A 27,398-nucleotide genomic window follows, 5' to 3' on the forward strand; every position below is an offset into this window, starting at 1 on the left:
TGGCTCCTCCGATGTTTTCTTCTTTACTCCTCTGTTATCGTTGTTGCTCTTTGTTCTTTCGATAACACTTACCCTTGGGCATATGCGATAACCTGCTTCTCTTGCTCCGATGACTTGCTTCTTTGATGGCTTTCGATAAACTCTTCATCTTACTCTTTGGCTTCACGATGGCTTCTCCTCTTTGACTTCTTGCTCCTGTTGCTTCACAAATCTACTGCTTCTATTCTATCTGTATATATATATATTAGATATCATTTTGGGATTCAACTGCGTTAAGTAAGTCATTCATGTATGACCATTTCCATGAGAGGTAGTCGTAACTGACTAATTTCTCATGATTTTTGAATAGTTCACTTAGCACTCATTGCATCGGGTGATGCTCACAGGGGTGAAGAAGTGGGATTGAAACTAGTGAAATGAATCACATAGCATCAATCATCACTTCCGGGGCTTGCACCCGGTAACCAGGACTTACCGGGTGCAAGCCCCGGAAGTGATGATTGATGCTATGTGATTCATTTCACTAGTTTCAATCCCACTTCTTCACCCCTGTGAGCATCACCCGATGCAATGAGTGCTAAGTGAACTATTCAAAAATCATGAGAAATTAGTCAGTTACGACTACCTCTCATGGAAATGGTCATACATGAATGACTTACTTAACGCAGTTGAATCCCAAAATGATATCTAATATAATGCACTGCGTAAACCCCCATACTTAAATTCAAAAAGAGTCAAGGGATCTCTACTTGAATGGTTCATGAGGCACAATACTTGTTAAGGTTTTGCAAATGGGGTAGCAAGCTAAGTGGGCTTGATTGTGGGGAAAACTCCACAGTTAAGCGCGCTTGAGCCAGAGGAGTTCTGGGAAGCCCCGGAAGTGATGATTGATGCTATGTGATTCATTTCACTAGTTTCAATCCCACTTCTTCACCCCTGTGAGCATCACCCGATGCAATGAGTGCTAAGTGAACTATTCAAAAATCATGAGAAATTAGTCAGTTACGACTACCTCTCATGGAAATGGTCATACATGAATGACTTACTTAACGCAGTTGAATCCCAAAATGATATCTAATATAATGCACTGCGTAAACCCCCATACTTGTATATATATATTCAATCCACTTGGGTCCTCCATCTCATCATATCACCATATATCAAACTTTCATCACTATGAGCATTATGATCAATGGGCATCAATGGGCAATCATGTATTAAAGAATTTGCCATCACAAACACTGCTATATTGACATCAATGAAAACCTAGATTAACAAGATTCCGACTGATCCGACAACAAAACTGGCTAACCCCGACTACCTCTGTGTTGGCCCTGCGTCAGCTCTGCCCTGTCTCTTCTACTACTGCATCAACCTTCCCGGCTGTTCTAATAGTTCCCCAGCAATACCGGCTCTCTGCGTGAGGGCAGCTACTGCTTTTGCGCTGGCCCTTCTGGCTCTGCGTCAGGGCTGTGTGGGCCCAGATTGGCCTAGCGTCAGTCCTTCTAGCTGCTGCGCCGCCTCCACTAGCTTCTCTTTGCCTCTCTATCAGTACTCCTGAACTATCCTTGCCCCTCTGCTGCAGCATGATCACTTGGTTGGAATTCTTGACTTCCTAGCCCCAGAAATCAAACTCCAGATCAATTCATTCTCTTCGTGTGTCTTTCTAAATGAACCCCAAGCTTCATTCTTATACTTTTCTCGTTGAGACTTCAACGTTTGAGATTAAGTCTCTAATCAACGACTAAGATTAAAACTTGACTTGATCCGCCTTCTAGATCATTCTCACCCATATTTTGATTAATACCCATTAATACTGTAATTTTCCTAAGTTTAGACTTAGGAACCCCATTAAAAATATTAATTATTTTTAATAAAATACAATCTGGGTGGAATTTCACCAAACGGTTTCTGGGTTCTTTAGAACTCATGCGGCTTAGCCTCTCCACCAATTTTCAAGGCTAGAGCACATTCGATGCTACCAAAAACTAACATTCCCTCTTAGCAAGGAATGTGCTCTAGTAACAATATCCAGCTGCATGCTGCTCTGTTTCTGAAGCATCTCCTTTCCACACTATTGCTGCCAACAACACTGTGCTGTTGTTGCTACAGTATTGCTGCCCATGACACTACCACTACCACTGCTGCATCTGTAGTATGTACTACAACTCCCTCTACATTTGCTGCTAACACTGCCACTACTAGCTCTGCTTTGCGTCATTTTCCAATTGCTGCTGCTCAGCAACAGAAAAGCATCCAAATTACTGAACTTAACTGTGTTCAACATAATACCACGAATGTTGGAGTTTGACTGCTACTAGTCTTTGACCCTCTGAATCTTCTGCGTTGTTGTTGACTTCTTCACTGTGCCATTTGCACAGCTACCAACCTTGCTCTGCGTTGATCAGTCTCTGGTCTTAGGCTTCTGCATCTGTCTCTCTAAACAATCCACTACATCATCTGACACAGTCCATCTCGCTACTGCTGAATCTCAGGCTCTAGTAGAAAGGAATTGATCCAAGAGGTGTACTCCTCAAGGATCCTTCCCACATGTAGTCCTCCCGACTACAACTCAATATCGCCCCATTTCCCTCCTGGAGATATGTGGGCACTCATGGAAAACTCATCTTTGTCAATTTTTGCTGGAGCAGCCTTAGGATCATGTTTCTCATCCTTATCCTTTTGCTTCAAAGGACACTGGGATGCAAAGTGGCCCATCTCACCACATCTAAAACATTTCACCTTCGAAATGTCCTCCTTCTGCTTCTACTGTCCCTTTTGCCATTCATCCGAGACTCCATTCAGGGTTGTTGTTACCATCGCGGTAGACTGACGAGTAGACCCCACTGCAGCAAGCTGCTTTCTAGTTTCCTGAAGATGTTGAAGATTGGAGTTAACCCCTTTTCACTTCTTTATCAATGTCCGCTGCATCTTTTGTTCTAGGTACATCTTCTGTTGTTCGGAAGAACCTTCATACAGTGAAGACAAAGCTTCTCACATCTCTCGGGCTATATCTTTGCCCTGCAAGTGTGAGACCACATGATCTCGAACTCCATCGAGTATAAACCTCTTTGACTTCCCCTACTAGGCCTTGTACTTCTTCTTTTGATTATTGTCAGCGGGAACAACCACAAAACTCTTCACGTAAACTTTGAGATCGTACTCCTCTAGAACAACTAAGATTCTGGTCTTCCATATGACATAGTTGGAAGCTCCTTCCAACCTGTCCTGATCGCTGAGTCTATGCGATGCCATCTCACCCAAACTGTCGAACTGACTCCTCTAGTCACTGCTCAACATTGCTGCTTGGCAAGTGAGAAATTCGAACTTTTGGCGAGAAAAGTTCTTTGAGGAGAAAATTCCCCTTCTATGTGTCTTCGTTCTTTTTCTGACGGATTTCTGCCTCGGTAGAAACTGTGCCCTTCAAGCACTGCGCTGAGGCTTTGCGTCACTCCCTCTGCCTCTGCAAACTTACGAATTGGAAATCGTACCTCTTTGTTGACTCTCTCAGTGAGAGATTTCCTTGGAATCTCTGCTTCCTGGCAAGCACTGCGCAATCCCTTCAAGGGGATTCGAATTGCTGCCAAGTGCAACTTTTGGCCTCTCTGCTCAGCGCTGGATCTGCTCTTCCTGTTTCAAAATCAATGCTCTGATACCATGTGAAAATTCCTAATCCAAGGAACCCCTACTGCAGGAAAAATTGAATTTACTTCTCTTACTTGATTTTAATATACACTATCAAGTTATTTTTTGAATACTGAAGTAAATTACTTCTGCAGCCTACACTACTTTAAATTCGATTACATGAAATAAAACACTGAGCAAAGAACACGATACATAGGACAATTATTTTTGGGCAAAATAGTCCCCGGGAAAACCTTAGCAGGAAAATCGATGCAACAACTCTGAGGGTTTTCTATTATTAAGCAATGGTTTTGAATACAATGCTGGGTGTTGTCCCGACAATCTAGTGACAGAGAAGCTAGTGGCTACCTCTACGCTGACCCTTTTGGCTCTGCGTCAGGCCTGCGTGGGGCCAGATTGTCCCAACGTCAATCCTTCTAGCTGCTGCACTGCCTTCACTAGCTTCTCTCCTCCTCTCTATCAGTACTCTCGAACTATCTCTGCCCCTCTACTGCAACATGATCACTCAGTTGGAATTCTTAGCTTCCTAGCCCCAGAAATCAAACTCCAAATCAATTAGTTCTCTCTGTGTGTCTTTCCAACTGAACCCTAAGCCTCCTTCTTATACTTTTCTTGTTGAGACTTCAAAGGCTGAGATGAAGTCTCTAATCAATGGATAAGATTACAACTTGACTTGATCCGCCTTCTAGATCATTTTCACCCATATTTTGATTAATACCCATTAATACTTTAATTTTCCTAAGTTCAGACTTAGGAACCCCATTAAAAATATTAATTATTTTAATAAAATACAATCTGGGTGGAATTTCACCAAACAGTTTCTAGGTTCTTTAGAACTCATGTGTCTTAGCCTCTCCATCAATTTTCAAGGCTAGAGCACATCTGATGCTACCAAAAACTAACAATATACAAAATAGAAGTCCTCATAGAATCCTAGAGAACATGACACTTGAGGAAGCATTCATAGGGAAGAAGCCATGTGTGGACTATCTCCAAATCTTTGGGTGTCCCACATACATTCATGTTCCAAAGGACAAACGAAACAAATTAGATTCTACAAGCATTAAAGGAATCTTCTTTGGCTACAGTCTTTCTTCAAAAGCATATAGAATCTACATCAAGGAAGGAAGACAAATTGAAGTGAGTAGGGATGTTATATTCGATGAAAATCATGCCTACAAAGGATCCATGGATATTCCAATTGATTCCGATGAGGAAGATATACCACTACTTGAAGAAGAAGAGCATCATGATAAGCCAACTACAAACCAAGAAGAAGAAGAAGAAGAAGGACCAAGTGAGCCTATTCAACCTGTAATTATTCCCGAAACAAGGAAGAGGCCAAATTGGTTAAAACCTACACTTGAAGATGCTGAAGGACATGGAGCTACTAGAGGAACTTTTAGAGAAAGCAAAAGACCAAAGAGATATTCAGGATATGGAACATATATGACAAAATCAATAGAAGTTGAACCAACTACATTTGAAGAAGCTTCTCATCAAGAAGAATGGAAGAAGGCGATGCAAGAAGAATATCAATCCATCATGAAGAATGGAGTCTGGGAAATCGTTCCTAGGCCAAGTAACAAATCAATGATCACCTCAAAATGGATTTACAAATTCAAACATGCTGTTGACGGAAGTATAGACAAATACAAAGCTAAATTCGTTGCAAGGGGTTTCTCCCAAAAGGAAGGTGTAAACTATGAAGAAACCTTTGCACCTACTGCAAGATATACTACTATAAAATCTTTGGTTTCGCTAGCTGCTACAATGGGATGGAATATCCATCAAATGGACGTAAAAACAACATTTCTGAATGGAACCATTAATGAAGAAGTATACATTGAACAACCAGAAGGCTTTGAAATAAATAGCAAGGACACACATGTTTGTAGACTTAAGAAAGCCCTATATGGCTTGAAGCAAGCTCCTAGGGCATGGTATGCAAGGATGGATGCATATCTCTTAAGAATTGGGTTTGTCAAAAGTTCTGCAGATCCAAACCTCTACATCAAGGTAGTGAACAATGAACCAGTCATTATACTACTATATGTGGATGATTTGTTTATTATAGGTGTGGAGTGCAGAATACAAGAATGTAAGAAAATGCTCGCAACCAAATTCGAAATGAAAGATCTGAGACTTATGCATTATTATTCGGGTTTGGAAGTCTGGCAGAAACCTAGAGAGATATATCTGGGTCAAGCTAAATACATAGTCGAGATATTGCAGAGATTTGGTATGCTAGATTCCAAGCCTATGATTACTCCTATGATCACTAATCTCAAGAAGTTGAAAAGCTCTGACTCTAGTCTCGTCGATCCTACTAGCTATCATAAGTTGGTGGGTTCTCTAATGTACCTGGTAAATACGAGACCTGATATATGTTTTGCCATAAATGTTCTTAGTCAATTTTAGTTGGAGCCTCGTCATGACCATTGGATAGTTGCCAAGCATATCTTGAGATATCTATGTGGCACAATACATCACTGCCTAAAGTATGATAGTAAGGAAGTTAAGTTAACAGGTTTTACAGATTCAGATTGGGGTGGCAGTGAGACTAATGGAAGAAGCACTATTGGTGGATGTTTCAATTTAGGATTTGCAATGATTTCATGGATGAGTAGAAAACAAGATCCCGCCGCGTTAAGTAGTGCCAAAGCCGAATATGTTGTTGCATGTGAAGTAGGAAAGAAAGTTGTTTGGTTAAGAAAACTCTTGTCAGATTTGTTTGGAAAGCCTCTAGATCCTACAGTGATAAATTGTGATAATCAAAGCAACATCAAGATGTCTGAAGACCCTGTATTTCATGCAAGGACGAAACATATCAATAATAAGTACCACTACATTAGGAGCTTGGTACAAGATGGGGTCATGAAGCTACAATATATTTCGACAGATGAACAGGTAGCTGATGTGCTAACAAAGTCTCTTTCGAATAAGAAGTTTGAGTATTTTAGAAGCATGCTTGGGTTGGTTGATATTACAGATTTAGTTGATAGGGAGAGATGAAGCATCTAATGGCTGATGCTTGGGAATCAGAAGGACATCTGGTAGACCTTTGTGTTGATTTCTAGATCTCAAAGAGGAGGGTGGCGTTGGTCGTGGAGCTTTGACCTTGGATACACACCTAGATCCTTGGGTTGATGGTTAGAAAGTAATCCTGATGGTACCTAGACCGGCTGAAAGCTTGATTCCATCTTAGTCCCACCTGGATAGATTACCCTGGTCAAGAATCTAGTCTGTATAATTGAGGTGAAAATTCCTAGACTCGAAAGAACCCCTTCTGCAGCAAATCTGAATCTACTTCACCTATTTGATTTTTAAATTACATTCATCAAGTTATTCTTCTGAATACTAAAGCAAATTACTTCTCCAACCTACACTAATTAAATATTTGATCTCATGAAACAAAAAACAGAGCAAAAACAAGATACATAGGACACACTTATTTCTGGATACAATAGTCCCCAGAGAAACCCAATGCGGGAAAACCGATACAACAGTTTTGAGGGTTTATTATTATGTAGGAGAAATATCTGAATACAAATCTAGGATGCTCATCTAGCAATCCTTTACACAGAAAAATACTGGCCGAAAATTTGAGTGAGTTTTACCTCACTTCACCCGACAGAATTCTGGTTGATTCAACACAAGACTATCTAACCCCGACTATTTCTGCATTGGCCCTGCGTCACCTCTTATGCCCTCTGCGTTAGCTATCCCGGCTGTTCCGGCAATTCCCGGTCGTTCCGTTTGTTCCTAACAGTTCTAGATTCTACATGATAGGCAACTTTTCTGCTCTGCACTGGCCCTTCTGGCTCTGCGTCAGGGATGAGTGGGCCTAGATTGGCCCAACGTCAGCTCTCCCGGCTACTGCGCTGCCTCTCTACAAGCTCTCTCCGCCTCTCTGTCAGTATTATCCAGAAAGTCCTTCTGGATTCTCACTGTCCCTCAGTTGCAAGATCTCCCCAATCGATTTTCCTCCTGAGAACTTCTCACCTCAGAAAATCGATTTCCTCAATCTCTTTGTGTGTGTTTCCAAATGAACCCCAAGCCTCCATTTTATACTTTTCCTGTTGAGTCTTCAACGATCGAGATTAAGTCTTTAATTAGCGGCTAAGATTAAAATATGACTTGATCCCCCTTCTAGATCATTCTCACCCATATTTTGATTAATACCCATTAATATTTTAATTTCCCTAAGTTTAGACTTAGGAACTCCATTAAAAATATTAATTATTTTAATAAAATACAATCCGGGTGGAATTTCACCAAACGGCTTCTGAGTTCTTTAGAACTCATGTGCCTTAGCTTCTCCACCAGTTTTCAAGGCTAGAGCACTTCCTATGCTACCAAAAACTAACACTCCCTCTTAGTGAGGAAAGTGCTCTAGCAACAATATGCACCTGCATGTTGCTCTGTTTCTGAAGCATTCCCTTTTTGCATTGCTGCTACGACCAACACTGTGCTACTGCTGCTACTGTACCACTGCCCATGACACTGCCACTGCCACTACCACTTCTGCATCTGTACTACAACCCCCTCTTAAACGCTGCATCTGCTATGCTGCTAGCACTGCCATTGCTAACACTACATCTGTACTGCAACTCAATTGTTGAGAGAAGCAACTAAAAAACATCTAAAATTAGTTGAACTTAACTGTGTTCAACATAATACAATGAATGTTGGAATCTGATTGCTGATGATTCTGACCCTCTGAATCTTCTGCGCTGCTGCTGACTCCTGCACTACTACCAACCTTTCTCTGCGCTGATCAGTCTCTGGTCCCAAGCTACTGCATCTGTCCTCCAAACTCTCCACTGCATCATCTGACACTAAGTCCATCTCGCTACTGTTGAATCTTGGGCTCCCGTAGCAAGGAATTGATCCAAGAGGTGAACTCCTCAAGAATCATGCGGACATGTAGTCCTCCCGACTACAGCTCAACATCGCCCCATCTCCCTCCTGGAGATGTGTGGGCACTCATGGCAAACTCATCCTCATCAATCTTTGCTGAAGCAACGTTAGGATCATGGTTCTCATCCTTGTCATTTTTCTTCAAAGGACATTGGGATGCATAGTGACCCATCTCGCCACAACTGAAACATTTCACCTTCGAAATGTGCTTTCGCTTCGGCTTCTGCGATCCCTTCGATGCTAGAGCTGCGTTTTCCTCATCCTTCGTCTTTGTGCCACTTCCACTGCTTCCATTGAGGTTGACCTTCACTAGGTCCTTTCTTAACTCCTCCTGTTGAAGAGCCGCCCATATCTCCTCCCATGAAGGTGGTTTTTCCCTGCCCAATATGCTTTTGACGAAAACTTGCCATTCATCCGAGACTCCATTCAAGACTATCCTCACCATCGCGGTTGGTTGAGGAGTGGACCCCACTATAGCAAGCTGGTCTCTAGTGTCCTAAAGACGTTGAAGATAGAGGTTCACCCCTTCTCCTTTCTACATCAAAGTCCACTGCAACTTCTACTCCAAATACATCTTCCGCTGTTCGGAAGAGCCTTCATACAAAGAAGACAAGGCTTCCCACATCTCTCGGGCTGTATCCTTGCCCTGCAAGTGTGAGACCACATGATCTCAAACTCCATCGAGAATGAGCCTCTTTGCCTTCCCCTGCTCGACCTTGTACTTCTTCTTTTGATCGTTGTTAGCAAGAACAACTACAACGCTATTGACGTAGGCCTTGAGATCATATTCCTCCAGAACAGCTAAGATTTTGGTCTTCCATATGACATAGTTGGAAGCTCCTTCCAACCTGTCCTGATCTCTGAGCCCATGCGATGCCATCTCACCCAACTGTCGAACTAACTCCTCTAGTCACTGCTTAGCACTGCTCAGCTACTCAGCAAGTGAGAAATTCAAACTTTCTGGTGGAAAGTTATATGAGGAGAAAATTCCCCTTCTGTATGTCTTCATTCTTTTCCAGCAAATTTCTGCCCTGACAAAAACTGTGCTGAGGCTCTACGTCAATCCCTCTGCCTCTACAAGCTCACGAACTGGAAATCGTACCTCTCTGTTGTCTCACTCATAGAGAGATTTACTTCCTGACTAGGACTGCGCAATCCCTTCAAGGGGATTCGAATTGTTTCCAAGTGCAGCTTTCGGCCTCACTGCTTAGCACTGGATCTGCTCTTCCTGTTTCAAAATCAATCCTCTGATACCATGTGAAAATTCCTAGACTCGAAGGAACCCCTTTCGCAACAAATCTGAATCTACTTCACCTACTTGTTTTTTAAATTACATTCATCAAGTTATTCTTTTGAATACTGAAGCAAATTACTTATGCAGACTACAGTAATTAAATATTTGATCTCATGGAACATAAAACAAAGAAAAGAACAAGGTACATAGGACGCATTTATTTTTGGACACAATAGTCCCTGGAAAAACCCAGTGCGGGAAAATCGGTGTAGCAATTCCGAGGGTTTATTATTATGCAGGAGAAATATCTGAATACAAATCTAGGATGCTCATCTACCAACCCTTTACAAAGAAAAATACTGGCGGAAAATCTGAGTGACTTTTACCTCACTTCACTCGGCAGAATTCCGACTGATCCGACACAAGACTAGGTAACCCCGGCTATTCCTGCGTTGGCGCTGCGTCAACCTTTTAGGCTTTGCATCAACCCTGCGTCACCTCTTTTGCCCTCTGCATCAGCTATCTCGGATGTTCCAACAGTTCCATTTGTTCCCGACAATTCTGGATTCTGCATGACAGACAACTTTTCTGCTCTGCACTGGCCCTTTTGGCTCTACTCTGCGTCAGGGCTGCGTGGGCCCAGACTGGCCTAGCGTCAGCTCTCTCGACTACTGCACTGCCTCTCTGCAAGCTCTCTCTGCCTCTCTGTCAGTATTCTCCGTAAAGTCCTTCCAGATTCTCATTGCCCGTCAGCTGCAAGATCTCCCTAATCGATTTTCCTCCTGAGAACTTCTCATCTTCGAAAATCGATTTCCTCAGTCTCTCTGTGTGTGTTTTCAAATATACCCCAAGCCTCCATTTTATACTTTTCCTGTTGAGTCTTCAACGATCGAGATTAAGTCTAATCAATGACTAAGATTAAAACATGACTTGATCGACCTAGATCATTTTCACCCATATATCGATTAATACCCATTAATATTTTAATTTCCCTAACTTTAGACTTTAGGAACTCCATTAAAAATATTAATTATTTTAATAAAATACAATCTGGGTGGAATTTCACCAAGCGGTTTCTGGGTTCTTTAGAACTCATGTGCCCTAAAATCTCCACCAATTTTCAATGTTAGAGCACTTCTGATGTTACCAAAAACTAACACTCCCTCTTAGCGAGTAAAGTGCTCTAGCAACAATGTCCACTTGCATGCTACTCTATTTCTGAAGCATACCCTTTTTGCACTGCTGCTGCTACCAACATTGTGTTGCTGTTGCTACTGTATTGTTTCCCATGACACTACCACTGCCACTACTGCATCTGTACTACAACTCCCTCTCAAACGCTGCATCTGCTATGTTGCTAGCACTGCCACTGGTAACACTGCATCCTTACTGCAACTCAATTGCTGAGAGAAGTAAACGAAAAACATCAAAAATTAGTTGAACTTAACTATGTTCAACATAATACAATGAATGTTGGAATTTGACTGCTGTTGATTTTGATCCTTTGAATCTTCTACATTGCTGCTGACTCCTGCACTGTTGCCAGCCTTGTTCTGCGTTGATCAGTCTCTAGTCCCAAGCTACTGCATCTGTCCTCCAAACTCTCCACTGCATAGTCTGACACTAAGTCCATCTTGCTACTGCTGAATCTTGGGCTCCCATAGCAAGGAATTGATCCAAGAGGTGGACTCCTCAAGGATCCTGCCCACATGTAGTCCTCCTGACAAACTCATCCTCGTCAATCTTTGCTGAAGCAACTTTAGGATCATGTTTCTCATCCTTGTCCTTTTTCTTCAAAGGACATTGGGATGCATAGTGCCCCATCTCGCCACAACTGAAACATTTCACCTTCGAAATGTCCTTTCGCTGTGGCTTTTGCTCTCCCTTCGATGCCAGAGTTGTGTTTTCCTCCTCCTCCGTCGTCTTTGTGCCACTCCCATTGTTTCCATTGAGGTTGACCTTCACTAGGTCCCTCCTTAACTCCTACTGTTGAAGAGCCTCCCATATCTCCTCCCATGAAGCTAGTTTGTCCTTGCCCAATATGCTTTGGACAAAAACTTGCCATTCATCCGAGATTCCATTCAGGGCGATGCGGTTGGCTGAGTAGTGGACCCCACTATAGCAAGCTGGTCTCTAGTGTCCTGAAGATGTTGAAGATAGAGGTTCACCCCTTCTCCTTTCTGCATCAAAGTCCACTGCAACTTCTGCTCCAAATACATCTTCCGCTGTTCGGAAGAGCCTTCATATAGAGAAGACACGGCTTCCCACATCTCTCAGGCTGTATCCTTGCCCTGCAAGTGTGAGACCACATGATCTGGAACTCCATCGAGAATGAGCCTCTTTGCTTCCCTTGTTCGGCCTTGTACTTATTCTTTTGATCATTGTCAGCAGGAACAACTATAACACTATTAACGTAGGCCTCAAGATCATATTTCTCCAGAACAACTAAGATTTTGGTATTCCATATGACATAGTTGGAAGCTCCTTCCAACCTGTCCTGATCTTTGAGCCCATGTGATGCCATCCCACCCAACTGTTGAACTGACTCCTCTAGTCACTGCTTACCACTGACCAGCTGCTCAAAAAGTGAGAAATTCGAACTTTCTGGTGGAAAGTTCTCTGAGGAGAAAATTCCCCTTCTATGTGTCTTTGTTCTTTTCCAACAGATTTCTGTCCCGGCAAAAACTGCACCCTTCAAGCACTGCACTAAGGCTTTGTGTCACTCCCTCTGCCTCTGCAATCCCACAAACTGGAAATCGTACCTCTCTGTTGTCTCACTCAGAGAGAGATTCACTCGGATATGCTTCCCGACAAGGACTACGCAATCCCTTCAAGGGGATTCAAATTGCTGCCAAGTGCAGCTTTCGGCCTCATTGTTCAGCATTGGATCTACTCTTGCTGTTTCAAAATCAATCCTCTGATACCATGTGAAAATTCCTAGACTTGAAGGAACTGCTTCTGCAACAAATCTGAATCTACTTCACCTACTTGATCTTTAAATTACATTCATCAAGTTATTCTTTTGAATACTGAAGAAAATTACTTCTGCAGCCTACACTAGTTAAATATTTGATCTCATGAAATAGAAAACAGAGAAAAGAACAAGATACATAGGACACACTTATTTTTGGACACAATAGTCCCCGGAAAAACCCAATGCGGGAAAACCAATGCAGCAGTTTTGAGGGTTTATTATTATGCAGGAGAAATATCTGAATACAAATCTAGGATGCTCATCTACCAATCCTTTACAGAGAAAAACACTGGCGGAAAATCTGAGTGAGTTTTACGTCACTTCACTCGGCAGAATTCTGGTTGATCTGGTGCAAGACTTGCTAACCCCTGCTATTTCTGCGTAGCCCCTGCGTCAGCCTTTCAGGCTCTGTGTCAGCCCTGCATCACCTCTTTTGCCCTAAGCTATCTCGGCTGTTCCGACAGTTCCTGGCAGTTCTAGCTGTTCCTGGCAGTTATGGATTCTACGTAACAGGCAACTTTTTTGCTCTGCGCTGGCCCTTCTGGCTCTGCGTCAGGGCCGCGTGGGCCCAGACTGGCCCAACGTCAGCTCTCCCAGCTACTGCACTGCCTCTTTGCAAGCTCTCTTCACCTCTCTATTAGTATTCTCCGGAAAGTCCTTCCAAATTCTCATTGCCCCTTGGCTGCAAGATCTCCCCAATCGATTTTCCTCCTGAGAACTTCCAACTTCAGAAGATCGATTTCCTCAATCTCTGTGTGTGTGTTTCCAAATGAACCCCAAGCCTCCATTTTATACTTTTCCTATTGAGTCTTAAGCGGTCGAGATTAAGTCTCTAATCAATGGCTAAGATTAAAACATGACTTGATCCGTCTTCTACATCATTCTCATCCATATTTTGATTAATACCCATTAATATTTTAATTTCCCTAAGTTTAGACTTAGGAACTCCATTAAAAATATCAATTATTTTAATAAAATACAATCTGGGTGGAATTCCACCAAACGGTTTTTGGGTTCTTTAAAACTCATATGTCTTAGCCTCTCCACCAATTTTCAAGGCTAGAGCACTTCCGATGCTACCAAAAACTAACACTTTTTAATTCATGTCATTTTGAAACCTTCCATGTATTTGTATATATGTGTAAAATGTAATTATGAATACCTCCCTAGTTAAGAGGGAGTGTTGAAGAATGTTACTAGCTTCAGTCTTCATACTTTTGCTTGTTAAAATAAAATTTTGTTATTAAAGAAAATGACTTATTAAAGTATGGGTTTCATGCTTGGGTCAATGTTTTCTAGGTCAAAGTCCCCATTGTGGACTTCTAGGCTTTGTTTTGACTCATTAGAGTCATTGTCATTTTTATTAGACCCTTTTTGGGCTTTTGTATCATGTAAAAATAATTATTATTGAGTCAAAAGGTAATTTGTCACTTCGACACCGAGTCGGCCCTATTCCCAGGAAGTCGACCTACATAAGGGCAATTCGACCCAACAGAAAGGCTATATAAGGAGAAGTAATTTAACTTAGTTCACTCACTCACTCAACAAGTTCGATCTACAAGAAAGAGAGGCAGAAAGAGAGAACGAAGATGCTGGAGAAGGACGAAGTTTGCTCGGAAGACCTAAATCAAGTTTTTAGCCATCTCTCTCACATGTGCGAAGATTTTTGGGCAGTTGTTGGGGCCGAAAATCTGTGTCTACTGTAGGTCCGAAATTTTGAAGCTGGGGGTCGAATTTCTTTTGCTAGGGGGCAGAAATTCTACACTGAAGTTGCTACTAGGAAGCTGCCACTTGGAGTAATTTGTCAAGATCATCTATTGCAAGGAAGGGCTGACTCAGTGGTTGGAGGAAGTCTTTGTCTAGGTCTAAGAAGTTTGGAAAGTGTATCATCTTGATTTGAATCTTCTGAAGGAAGAGTTTGTGATTGGGTTTTCCCCTTATAGGAGTGGTTTTGCCTTGACTGAGCGCCTACATCTTGTGTCTCTTGTTCTTGTGATCTTCATACACATGTAATTTGGTAAATGCTTGATGAAAGATAAACTAACTAAGAAGTAAAAGAAGGAAACATAATTCACAAGTAATTATCAAGAAAGAGGAATCAAAGACTAAATCCTACTAGCATTGATTTCTCAACACAATTCAACCTTTCAGAATGATTATCCAAACTTTAGTAGTCTCTTCTAGTCAAACAACTTCAAACTAGCTACAACGCAGAATTCATCCCTCCAGCCCCTAGAATTTCAGCCCTCCTGTAGCTACCCATAAATTTGCACGTGTGGCAGAAAAGAGAGATTTTCGACTTCTTCTGGGTTGACAAGTGTCTCCTTCTTCTTTGCTAGGGTTTTCTCCTTCACCTTAGGTATTTCGTTCTCCTTTTTCTTCTTTAGCAACTGCAGATTGAACTTGCTTGTCTTGTGCTCCAAATGATGTCGAGTTGCTACCTATATATAGTCGTTTCTGTCTCTCTTTGACGCTGACTTGTTCTTCATGAGGCGGACTTGTCTTCTTTGACTCAATTTACATCACAATAATTTTCTTTCCTGATATACAAAGCCCAAGAAGGGTCTATTAAATGATGACATGGACAAGGATTCTTGACATAAACCTTAGAAGCCCACAATGGAGGTTTTGACCTAGAAATAAAATATATAAAGCATACCCATGCTAATAAATAATTTTCTTTTATAATAAAATTCCTTTTTCTTTCTTTTGATAAATACATTATATCATGACTCATACAATTATGAAGACCGACACTAGTTACATTTTTCAACAAGAAGCCCCTAAAACAAGTTTGACAACCAGTAAAACTTGGGTTATAAGCCAACCCACTAGATTAATGAAAATAATGCCTCAAAAAGACCCACACGTGTAAACCATAAGCCTCATAAGGCTGACATCATGCCCTATTTGGGCTCCAAATGCCATATCAAGGTGAGATGAAGGTTGAAAATGTGTCTGTGTCAGGATCATCCATCATTTGAGAAGTGTCCCTGAAATCCACCTCAAAGCAGCTCCAGGGGTCCCAAATTCAGCTAGGGTGTCATCACGTCATCTCCACGGGTCTCCAATGGTCAACAAAAGGCCCCTTCTCGATAGCATTAGGGATTCGTCAGGTGCAACAATCCCTCCCTAGTCATTACATGGAAGACCATCCTCATCTGGACTCTGAATCATGGCTTGCCGATTAGGTAGTGCCAAGGCTAGCCTAGATCCATGCTTGGTCTATTGATGTAATCATCAAAATCATGTGTGCTAGGTCAAAGAAGATCAACATCTTGGGTCCGGGGGTGCTCTGGGACATGCTTCATATGCTCAATTCATCACAGTGCCCAACACTTTGATGTAAGTGGGCAAAATTGCATTTGCTAAGTCATCATCCTCTCTGGAAGGTCTGGGTGCCTATGGAGTGGGTGCCTTCAAGGCTTGGGCTGCAGTGGACCACCTAACAAGACCAACACAAACTCAAGTGAAAGCAACCATCCATTAGAGACTAAGATCATATGAGCATCTAAGTGGACCAAACTTGTATGTTAAGGGCATATTAATACTTCAAACTTGGATCACCTTCCAATATCTAACTAGACCAAGTCCCGTAAAGGTGTTCCCTACCTTGATAGAGGTGGCTAATGCTCAACCCTAGTAGGTGCTTCGAGCCCACAACGGGAGGTGGCATTTCCAAGGTCAACCCCTCAGTCAATATGTGTTAGTGTAAATGAGTGGTAATGAAAGGGAAAAAGTTTCATGGCCAAGTGCCATGGTCAAGGGGACCAACTTATGAGGAGTTCATATCCTAAGTGTATATATGTGATGGAGGGAGCAATGGTGGAGGCACAAGTGTCTAGTGTGCTTTTTACTTCTTGATAATGCTTTGTATTACGGTGTGTAGCTCAAGCTCTTTATGATTGTACCATTTAATTTCACCCCTTAAGATGAGACATGCAAGGGTTCCTCTTGATGCAATGGAGCATCAAGTGCTTAGGACCTGAGTGATGACCCAACGCGAAGGGTAGAGCTCATGCTAGGATTTTTCCCATGCACTATCTTATGTTCCAACCATCTTTTGCATTTTGATTTTCTTCTTTTTCTTTTATTGTGGCCATGATATGCTTTTCCATTCTTTTAACTGCATCAAGCTTTAGGGCAATGTTTTCAGCCCGACTTAAGGAGTGTGGACATGATGGTGTCAAATCCCAATGAACCAATGACAAGCTAGACCCAAAGAATGGAAGTGGTATAAGGGGCTTGTAATGTGGCATGGAAATTGTCTAGTATGATGTAAGGGAAAGGTACTATATCCCATTATGAAAAGAAACTTCAATTACTTTTTTTTCTTTTCCTACCAACTCGATTTTGTTATCGCGGGCAATAAACATGTGTGGGCCATCTCATAGAGTATGTGTTTGGACAATCCAAAGTCTCGATAGTTGGCTCTAGGTCTTCCAGTCGGATATCAATCCGGGTTTTCCAAGTAGTGCCCCTCCTATGACCCTAAGGCCTTAAGGGAGGTCCCATTGGACTAGGACTAAGGGTTAACCCCCTTGGTAAGGTGAGAGAATAGATTTACAGTCAAGATCTATCAATCTTCCAGATCATCCCCTTATCCATAGTAAATACCCAAAACAAACAAGTATAAGCACCCGATTGCAAAATGATCAAAGTACCTTTTGAATAGCTCCCCACCTTCATCCAAGAGGAAATGTCGGATGGCAAGAGGTATGTGGCCAATGCAGATAGCCGAGGCACATGACATATCATCATCAAGAAATCAATGTCAGGGCCTGTTGGCTCGCTGATTGTCCAGTTGCTATCTAATGTAGGAGAAAAGTTTTTCTCCAATGGGTTACCCATCTTGGTGGGCAACACCCACTAAATGGTTCATCGTGACATGCCTTCAAGATCTCATACACTTGTCTTCATGGACACAATGATAGAGGATTTATCTAGCCCAAGACATAATATCTACCCTTGTATCTAGGTAATTGTTCCACTCTTCCTGACCAAGTGGTAGCAATCTTTATAGGAGAAATCTTATCGAAACTTGATAGCCACCAAATAATTCGCAATGCTACAAACCATAGTGGACTAACAGAAACACTGAACAAGTTCTCATTTGGGAAGGAATCATCCGATGATCCATCCCGCAAGTCACCAGGAAAACGAGACAAAAATCTGCATCCACATTCTCTTGACTAGATTTATTAAGTATAGTACTGTCAAATTCTTGAAGTAACAACCAATGAATAATTCTGCCACTAATAATAGGTTTATTCATTAAATAATAAATACTTAATAGCTGCAGGATTAATGTGAACAAATGCAAAGTACGCAGTATTGTAATGCTGGAATTTATCAAGAGTGTAAACCACTCCAAGAAATTCCTTCTCCATGACAATGCAATTCTCTCCTTAGAACTATACCTAAAATTTTGTCAGAGGCATCAATATAAATAAGAAAAGGAAATTCCCAAATAGGGCCATGCAAAATGGCGTTCATGGTAAGTTTCCCTTTTGAGTCTTCAAAGGCTTTTTGGCAAGATGGGGTTCAGGAAAACATTGTATCTTTAGTAAGATCAACATGCAAAAGAGCAACGAGTTTATTGAAGTTTTGGATAAATATTTGGTAATGACCTGTTGTTGGAATTTCTAAGTATTACCCGTTAGAAATTTTATCTGTATTCTCTGGTTTATTTCTCCTACTTGTTAATTACGAAAAAGTTATTTAAACATATAAATATCGAAATAAACACAATACAGTCTCAACCATCTATAGATCAACATCTGAAAGAAATAGAGAACACACAAGTGACACCGTTATTTTTGGACAACTCATCTTCGGAAAAACCCAACTTGGGAAAACTGGTGCCACAATTTTGAGGGTTATTTTATTATGCAATCTATCTGAGTACAACTGGGTGCCAAACCGGCTCACTCCACAGGGAAAATAATCCGACAATAATACCTCTTTATTCTGAAGAAGATATTCAGAAAATCTGCCCCACGAAACCCTCTCCAACACAACTGAAGCAATGCGTCAACCCTCCTAGCCTCTGTGTCAGCCTAAAACCCCTTGCATTAGCTCTCTGAGGCTCTGCACAGCCTCTCTGGCTCTTTGCGTCACTCCAGCAACCTCTGTGTGGATGACGCAGGCCCTCCCGACCTCTGCGCTGTCTCTGCTAGCCTTTGCGTGTCTCCCTCTGGCTTCTGCGTTTGCCTCCACGCTGGTGTTCCGGCACTATCCCTGCCTCTCTGTCTTGTACGCACTGCCCCTCGCTGCAAACTGATCACTGATTCGATTTCTCTTAGCAAACCCCACTCTAGAAAATCGAATCACTGATCACTCTGGTGTGTTCTCCAACTGACCCACAAACCTCCTCTTATACTTTTCCTGTTGGTCCTACAACGACCGAGATTACATCTCTAATCAACGACTAAGATTAGATTTGGCTTGATCCATGTCCTTTAGAACTCTCTAACCCAGTTTTATATTAATACCCATTAATATTTTATTTTTCCTTATTTAGACTTATGAACTCCATTAAAAATATTAATTATTTCAATATCTCCTAAACCGGGTAGAATTTCTGCAAACCATTTTTGGGTCTTGGAGATCTCATGTGCTTTAGCCTCTCCACCAATTTTCATGGCTAGAGCACATCCGATGCTACTCCAAATCAACACTCCCTTTAGCGAAGACTGTGCTCTAATAATACTCCACACTGAGCATCACTCTGATTATACAACATCGGTACCTGTGCTGATGCTAGGCTTCCTTGCGGAACATCCTCTACACTATTGCACCCGATACTGCTGCCCATGGCCCTGTCACTGCCACTACTGCATCCGTACGACAACTGCCTCTGCATCCGTGCTGCTGCTAGTCCTTTCTCCCAACATTGCATCTGGACTGGAAACCCCTCTCATCATGCTGCATTGTGCTACCGCCAAATGCTACTGCACTGCAACTCAGTTACTGAGAAGTAAGTAACTGATCCACCCAACTACTGACATCCCTGTCAGGCTAGAAACACTCTCGATGCTGAAGCTCTCTTTGTCGCTATCACATGCTCCCTCTACTGCCTCTGCGCTGCTGCGACAACTCCTTGCCTCTCGCATCGCTGCAAACCTCTCCGTGCCATCCTGCACTGTTGCAACCTCCTCTGTGCCTCTCGCATTGCTGCAGCTTGCTAGCTCTGCGCTGCCTGGGACTACTGCACTGTAGCACTCTCTGTCGCTTCATTTGCATCCGTCTCTACCGACATTCGCCAATCTTGCTACTCTCTCTTTAGGGTTCTTGTAGCAAGGTATAATCCAAGAGGTTGGGTACCTCAAGGATCCTACCCCTCATTGTCTGTAGTCTTCTTGATTACAGCTCGATGTCTCCCCACCTCTTCTCTAGAGGTGCATGAGCACTCATGGCACAATCGTCATCCTCCTCTACCTCCTTTTTCGCCTTCGCTGGCGCTACCTTAGAGTCAGACGCCTCTCCTTTAGTCTTCTTTCTCGGACACTGGCTTGCATAATGCCCTAGTTCCCCACAATTGAAGCATTTAATCTTGGAGAGGTCCTTTTTCTTCCTCTTCTCTTGCTTCCCCGCAGATGCCAGAGCTGCATCCACTTACTCTTCTTTCTTGATCCAAACTCCTTTACTGCTACTTCCCATCTTGGACAACCGTTTGATCTCTTCATGTCGAAGAGCCGCTCACAATCTTCCCAATCTAGAAGAGTCGCCCTGCCCAGAATGCTCTGGACGAATGTCTCCCACTCCTCGGAGACTGCATTTAGAGCGGTCCTCACCATCAACGCCTGATCCGGCGTGGCCCCTATGGAAGTCAGTTGGTCCCGGATCTTCTTCAATCTGCCAAGGAAGTGATCTATCTGCTCCCCCTTCTGCATCTGGTATGACCACAGCTGATTCTCTAGTAAAACATCTTCCTCTGCACAAAAGTGTGCTAGTACAACATCTTCAAGGCGTCCCACATTTCCTTTGCCATCTCCTTCTCGACAATATGTTGGACCACATGGTCCTTGACCCCATCAAGGATGATGCATTTCACCTTGGCCATTGCCTCCTCGCACTTTTCACTGTCAGCCGGGTCAATTGGGATAGCCACTGTTCTCAAGGCGAAGGCCTTGATGCGACCTCTACTTGGAATGGATAGGATCCTTGCCTTCCAAACCACAAAGTTGGACGCCCCATCCAGCCTGTCCTGATCCTTCAATCCATTCATGGCCATCTCTCTGATCTTCTTTTTGACTCCTCTGAGTCTCTACTTCCCTTTGGAAGTTCTTTCTTCGACTCCCTCTGAGTCTCTACTTCTCGTCTGGAAGTTTGCCTGCCAACCGTCGAGTCGCACCTCTCCGATCTTCTATGCACCTGCAACACTGATCTGGATTTCTTGGCTAGAAATCCGCCTAGGTAGCGACTTCCTTTACTTTGGTTTTGCCCCATTAGGTACTGTTCTGTCTCGGCAACAACAACGCCCCACCAACTTTACTCCTCGCAAACTGCCCACAGCTTCCTAAGCGTCAACAACCGAAGGACTGAGCCTCTAGGCTCTGCACAATCCTGACACTGGTTGAAATGCACCCCAAGCCAACTGCGTCAACCCTCCTGGTCTCTGTGTGGCTCTTTGTGAGCCTTTTTCTGCCCTCCTCAGCCTCTGCGCTGACCTCTCTCTGGCCTAAATTGATGACGCAGTTCCTCTGTGTCAATCCTTCTCGCTGCTTTCTAATAGGAACAACTTTTGTCACTCGGGACAATTGTTTCTGCTGCAAATTCTCTGGTTCTACTAGTGCCTTCAGCTCTCCTATGATCTGCAACCACGCTCTGATACCATGTTGAAATTTCTAAGTATTACCCGTTAGAAATTTTATCTGTATTCTCTACTTTATTTCTCCTACTTGTTAATTACGAACAAGTTATTTAAACATATACATATCGAAATAAACACAATATAGTCTCAACCATCTACAGATGAACAATTGAAAGAAATAGCAAACACACAAGTGACACCGTTATTTTTGGAAAACTCGTCTTCGAAAAAACCCAACTTGGGAAAACCGGTGCAAGAATTCTGAGGGTTATTTTATTATGCAGTCTATCTAAGTACAACTGGGTGCCAAATCGGTTCACTCGACAGAGAAAATAATCCGACAATAATACCTCTCTATTCAGAAGCAGATATTCAAAAAATCTCCCCCATGAAACCCTCTCTAGCACAACTGAAGCACTGCGTCAGCCCTCCTAGCCTCTGCGTTGCTTGAAAACCCCTTGCGTAAGCTCTCTGAGGCTCTGTGTAGCCTCTCTGGCTCTCTGCATCACTCCAACAGCTTCTGCGTGGATGACGCAGGCCCTCCTGGTCTCTGCGCTGTCTTTGCTGGCCTCTGCGTGTCTCCCTCTGGCTTTTGCGTTTGCCTTGCTGCCTCTGCGTTGGTCTTCTGACACTATCTCTACCTCTCTGTCTCGTACTCACTGCCTCTCGCTGCAAACTGATCATTGTTTCGATTTCTCTTAGCAAACCCCGCTCTAGAAAATCGAATAACTGATCACTCTGGTGTGTTCTCCAATTGACCCTCAAGCCTCTTATAATTTTCCTGTTGGTTCTTCAACGGATGAGATTACATATCTAATCAACAACTAAGATTAGATTTGACTTGATCCATGTCCTTTAGAACCTTTTAACCCAGTGTTATATTAATACCCATTAATATTTTATTTTTCCTAAGTTTAGACTTAGGAACTCTATTAAAAATATTAATTATTTTAATATCTCCTAAACCGGGTAGAATTTCCCCAAACCATTTCTGGGTCTTGGAGATCTCATGTGCTTTAGCCTCTCCACCAATTTTCATGGCTAGAGCACATCCGATGCTACCCCAAATCAACGCTTGTATGTCCTAAGAAGCTACGGATATCTTTCTACTTTTGAGGCACTGGGAGGTCTTTTAATAACACTGGTTTTAGCAGGGTTAAAATGAATTCCTTTGGCTCAGATCTAGTGTCCTAAAACAACTCCTTTCATCATCATTAGGAAGCATTTCTAATTGCTCAAAGAGAGATTCAAGTTCCTACAATGTTTAAGCATTGTCTCAAGCCTAGATGATGCTTCTTTGAAGGCATCTCTGAAGACAACAAAGTTGCCCATGAAACCTTCCACACAATCAGGAATTAGATCGGACAAAACAATGAGAAATACACGTTGGAAGGTTCCATGTACATTGCACAATCCAAGTGGAAGTACCCAATATGCAAATGTACCTCAAAGGCAAGTGGAAGACGTTTTCTCTTTATCTTCTGGGCTAATTTGCATTTGGTTAGAGTCTAGACCCACTGAAAAGCATTGAGGAAAGAGATGTTTCTTCCCTTTTAAGGAAACCAAGACTTGATCAATGAATGGAAAAGGAAAATGATGCTTCTTGTGGCTTTATTAAGTTCTCAATAGTCTATGCAAATTCACCATTTGCATTTTTCTTGTGTACAAACACCAATAGGGAAAATCATTCACTATCAAATGTGGGGTAGATGAATCTTGCAGTAAGCAACTTTTGAGGTTCTTCCTTAACAATATCTTTAAGAGCTGGATGGCCAACCCTAGATCCTTTATTTCAGCAGCTTACAGAAGGTGCAACTGAATTGACATATTTCTACCTGCTATGAATTCATTTTAATGCATCATTCCTATAGTATTAACTAAAATTTTCAAATGTTATTTGTTTGAAAGATACATTGTTAATTAACTCAAGCAACAATTCATAACTTTTGGGGCTCAGCTGACTAATTCTAGATGGGTATTGCAAGATTGAGGGAGGTTGTGAGATGAAATGCTGGGCAAACAACCTAATATGCCAATGGATGGATTGGACATGTTTAGAAGAAAATAAAAGATGTGTGTTCTTGGAAGTTGCCCAGTTGGCATTTCAACAATGCTTTGGAAACAGGGAAATGCAGAACAATGATTCTTGGCTTAGGGTTCCTGGTTTTGTCAGCCTTGGATAATATCATCTAAACTAATATGCCTGTTTCTTTAATCTAATGATATAAGAATTTTGAGTATGGTATCAGAAAGTGGGTTCTACTTGAAAAGGTTTTTTTATGAAAGCATAGACTTTGTTGCCAATGTCTTTTATGCACTTAGAAAATGGAAAATAAGGTACCGTAGTTATAGACCTTGAGGTTCCTGCTATTATGTGATGATTTGTTATCGTATCTGCCAGTGCAAATACTATTGCTGAAACACTCTGTTTTTTATTACTTGTTGGGAGGGACATGAGTGACAAGATATTGTAAATAGTGAAATGATATTTGTACTATGTAGAATGAGGAAATTTCTTTCTGTCAGTTATGTCTAGATGCTTATATTTACTTCCGAAAATGAAATTCAAAAAGCTTTCTTGATACTGGTATTAAATAATTTCTATACGAGATGCTGAATTTGCAATGGCAAATTTATAAATTTACATGCTTTGAAGAATTTTCTTGTATAAGATGGAACATGTCAGGTGCTTGCAATTAAAACATCACTTTAATGTCTTCAAGGTATTCGTTCCATTGGATTATCTTAATCAATTTCCATATGTCAAAGGGATGCCAAATATCTGAGTTTCATAGTGGAAAATTTCCAGTTTGTGAATTATTTGGTACTTGCATTCGACATTAACTTTAGGCTTTAGCAAGTTATGGAATAGTTATTGTGTATTGTAAATCTCTCTATGTGATATGTGGCAGAAATTTGCTGAAATTAGAATCTTGCAGGCATTAGATGATTTTGGAGAAATAATTACGCTTGCAGTTGGTGAGGCGCAGAAAAGACGTGGTCTAGCTAAGAGCACTGTATTTCATCGCATCAACATAGATGCAGCAAGTTCTGATCCACTGAATGGTATTTTGATTGAGCACTAGGCTAAATTTATCCTATACAGTTCTAATGTAGTGCACAACATGGTATGTTGCTTAAGAGAGATTTTCCACGATGAATATGTAGGATTATATACTGGTACTTTTGGTCCTTACACTTCGGAAGTAATTCAGCTAAGGCGTAGGTTTGGTCAATGGCACAATGATAATGAAGCATGTCCAAGTAAGGACTTGAAGCTGGAATTTTTTGAGTATGTTGAAGCTGTGACGCTAACTGGTGACCTGATTGTACCTGCAGGGCAGGTGTAGTGCTTTGCCCAAATAATGTAGCATTGAAAATTGTTCTGCTGTTTTAGCATAATTTAGAATTTGAGCTGTAATTCAGTCCTATAACTGACATTCACTACAGTTATCTAATACTCAGATGTTTAGCTCAGGTTACTTTCCGTGCAAAAATTGGCAAAGAGAACCAGCTGCCTCATCAAGACATCTTTCCAGAGCACCTTGGAGTGGTACCATTTTGAGTCTGCAGATATTAGGGGGTTTTCTATTTTTATAACTTTACTATATAGTTGACATTTAGTTTGTGCATGTTATTAGGTGGCATGGTATAGAGGTCAAGAGAGACGTGCACACACTGGCTTCTGGACTGATGCGGAGCTACTGCTGATCAATAGGAAGGTGAATATATACTGTTGCTCAGACCACAAATTTTTAATGCAAGAAAGGATGATTGGCTTTGAAGTGGCGAGATTGACTAATGCTTGATGCATTCAGGGTATTGGTGGTCCACATCTTGCATTTATGTTGTCTGCTCCTGATCGACCCATTCTTGTATTATTCAACCGATTAAGACTTCCACAATAAGATTGGGAATGTACGTATATTTTTAGTCCTTTAAATCACATTTTTACATGACTTCTTTTTGAGCTAATCAGGTCATTTGCAGACTTGTATCTTGTTCATATTAAATTTAGCTTCTGAATGGGAGTGTGAATCTGTCAGTCTTACACGTTTGTCACATGACCAGACAGGAAATGCCATGAAAGATGCAAGGAAATGAAGAGCATATGTATTTCCACTGTACCTGGCCTACAGATTCTCACACATGCCACATCCATTTAAAGTTTTGTAGGGACATTGTAGACATGTTGCTTGCGGGCAAGCGAAATCACAAAAACAAGAAAAAGGTTTCTTAGGCTGGAATGTCAATTTTGTAAACTAAATGTACGTTGATCAACGTGCTGTATGTGATATCATGTATTTTTTGGATATATATAGCCTCTTATATGGGATGGTAGATATTGTTTTGTCATTCCATTCTGTTTATATTTATCAGAGATTGCATCTTCAAAAATAATGTTGTTCTTACTACTATAATATGGCATTGAATTCAAGGGTCAAATGCACCATGTAGGCTTCCCTTTACATTGCCAAAGATATTTGTAATTACAGGTGATTCGTAAGAATGGCCATCATCAACTTGTTTAAGTTTTCAGAAATGGTAATATGGGACCAAGGACAGCATAAGTGGTTCCATTGTTTGTGGTTCATTGTCGTGAAATACCTTTTTCATTATGATGTAACCAATGCAAGTTTGCATAATTTGTGATAGAATATTTACAAACATATTTTTATAAAAGTCATCCCCAAAGGTTAGGTTGATTGTTAGATGCTCTTGTGCTAAGTCCATAGAGGTTTCAGGATCAAATCTCATTGGTTCTTTGGAGCTACCAGCAGCATGTGCGTCTAACAGTCAATCTGCCATCCATCCAGAAATTCCTGAGATAAAGGGGGAGAGCTCTGTGAAGGCGTATCAGCTTTTCCATTGTCTGCTGAAGTGCAGCCTGTGCATCTAACAGTCAATCTGCCATCCATCCAGAGATTCCGGAGATAAAGGGGGAGAGCTCTGTGAAGGTGTACCAGCTTTTCCATTGTTTACTCAAGTGCGTGAGGGTAGGGTGAGATTATTTACTTGGATATAACTGATTGAATTTTGTTCCACCAACACCATACGTTGCTTTTATGCCAAGTCCATAGATGGCTTGGGATCAAATCTCATTGGTCCTTTGGGGTTTCTTGCAACATATGCAACTGGTGGTCAATCCACCCTCCATCCGAAATACAAGGGAAGAAAGGGGAAAGCTCCGTGAGGGCTGGCCTGGGACCAACAACCCATTCCTCCCTCGAGTATGTAATAAAACGAAATACATATTTTTTTTAGATAAAGTTGGTTGACTTTTGTTCCACCAACGCCATATGTGTTTTTGGTCAAGAACTACTTTATCGTTCCAAATTTGTGATGCAATTTGAAAGGCTGTTCAAGTTAGTATGGAGGGAAATTTTTCATGCCAAGCATGAATTTTGAAAGTTTTAAATCAACATTACCCTTTCTGTCCACATTTATAAATAAAAGTTACATTTTAGAGAATGTAGTATAAATCTGAAAGTATGCTGTCGTGATTATGCTCGTCTTTTTATCAGTTTTTTGAAACCAAACTTTTGTCTATAGGACCTATTCTCCGATGCCTTATGATGGTTATCATTGACATTACTCAACGGATAAACTCCAAGGTAACAACCTTGAAGAAGAAGAAGAAATTATTTTAATGTCCACAAGGCTAAAGATAGCCTATGGGACAGATTGTTTCTTCATTTGCTTGATGTATTCAGCCCTTTTTCTGTGAAGCTTCGAAATAAATGCTCCCAGCTTCTCGACAAACCCCTTGCTAAATAGCTAGCTGCCAGCATATCTACATAACTTTC

At 41.6% G+C, this 27,398-nt stretch overlaps 1 protein-coding gene across 1 annotated transcript in view; it reads left to right on the top strand.

The window, feature by feature from the left end:
- LOC149138875 (protein EXECUTER 2, chloroplastic-like) overlaps window positions 1-25,947 on the top strand; it is a 186,420-nt gene extending 160,473 nt beyond the window's left edge. The window contains exons 7-12 of the mRNA XM_089449804.1: window positions 24,531-24,657; window positions 24,760-24,935; window positions 25,070-25,144; window positions 25,233-25,313; window positions 25,410-25,509; window positions 25,663-25,947. Coding sequence (XP_089305930.1) covers window positions 24,531-24,657; window positions 24,760-24,935; window positions 25,070-25,144; window positions 25,233-25,313; window positions 25,410-25,499 — 549 coding nt within the window. The 3' untranslated portion in view covers window positions 25,500-25,509; window positions 25,663-25,947. The remainder of the gene's footprint in view (window positions 1-24,530; window positions 24,658-24,759; window positions 24,936-25,069; window positions 25,145-25,232; window positions 25,314-25,409; window positions 25,510-25,662) is intronic.
- Window positions 25,948-27,398: the final 1,451 nt, after the last annotated feature.

This window comes from Pinus tabuliformis, chromosome X (genome assembly GCF_031772625.1).
Source record: "Pinus tabuliformis cultivar Carrire ecotype Pingquan chromosome X, CPIR1, whole genome shotgun sequence".
Lineage (NCBI taxonomy): Eukaryota > Viridiplantae > Streptophyta > Pinopsida > Pinales > Pinaceae > Pinus > Pinus tabuliformis.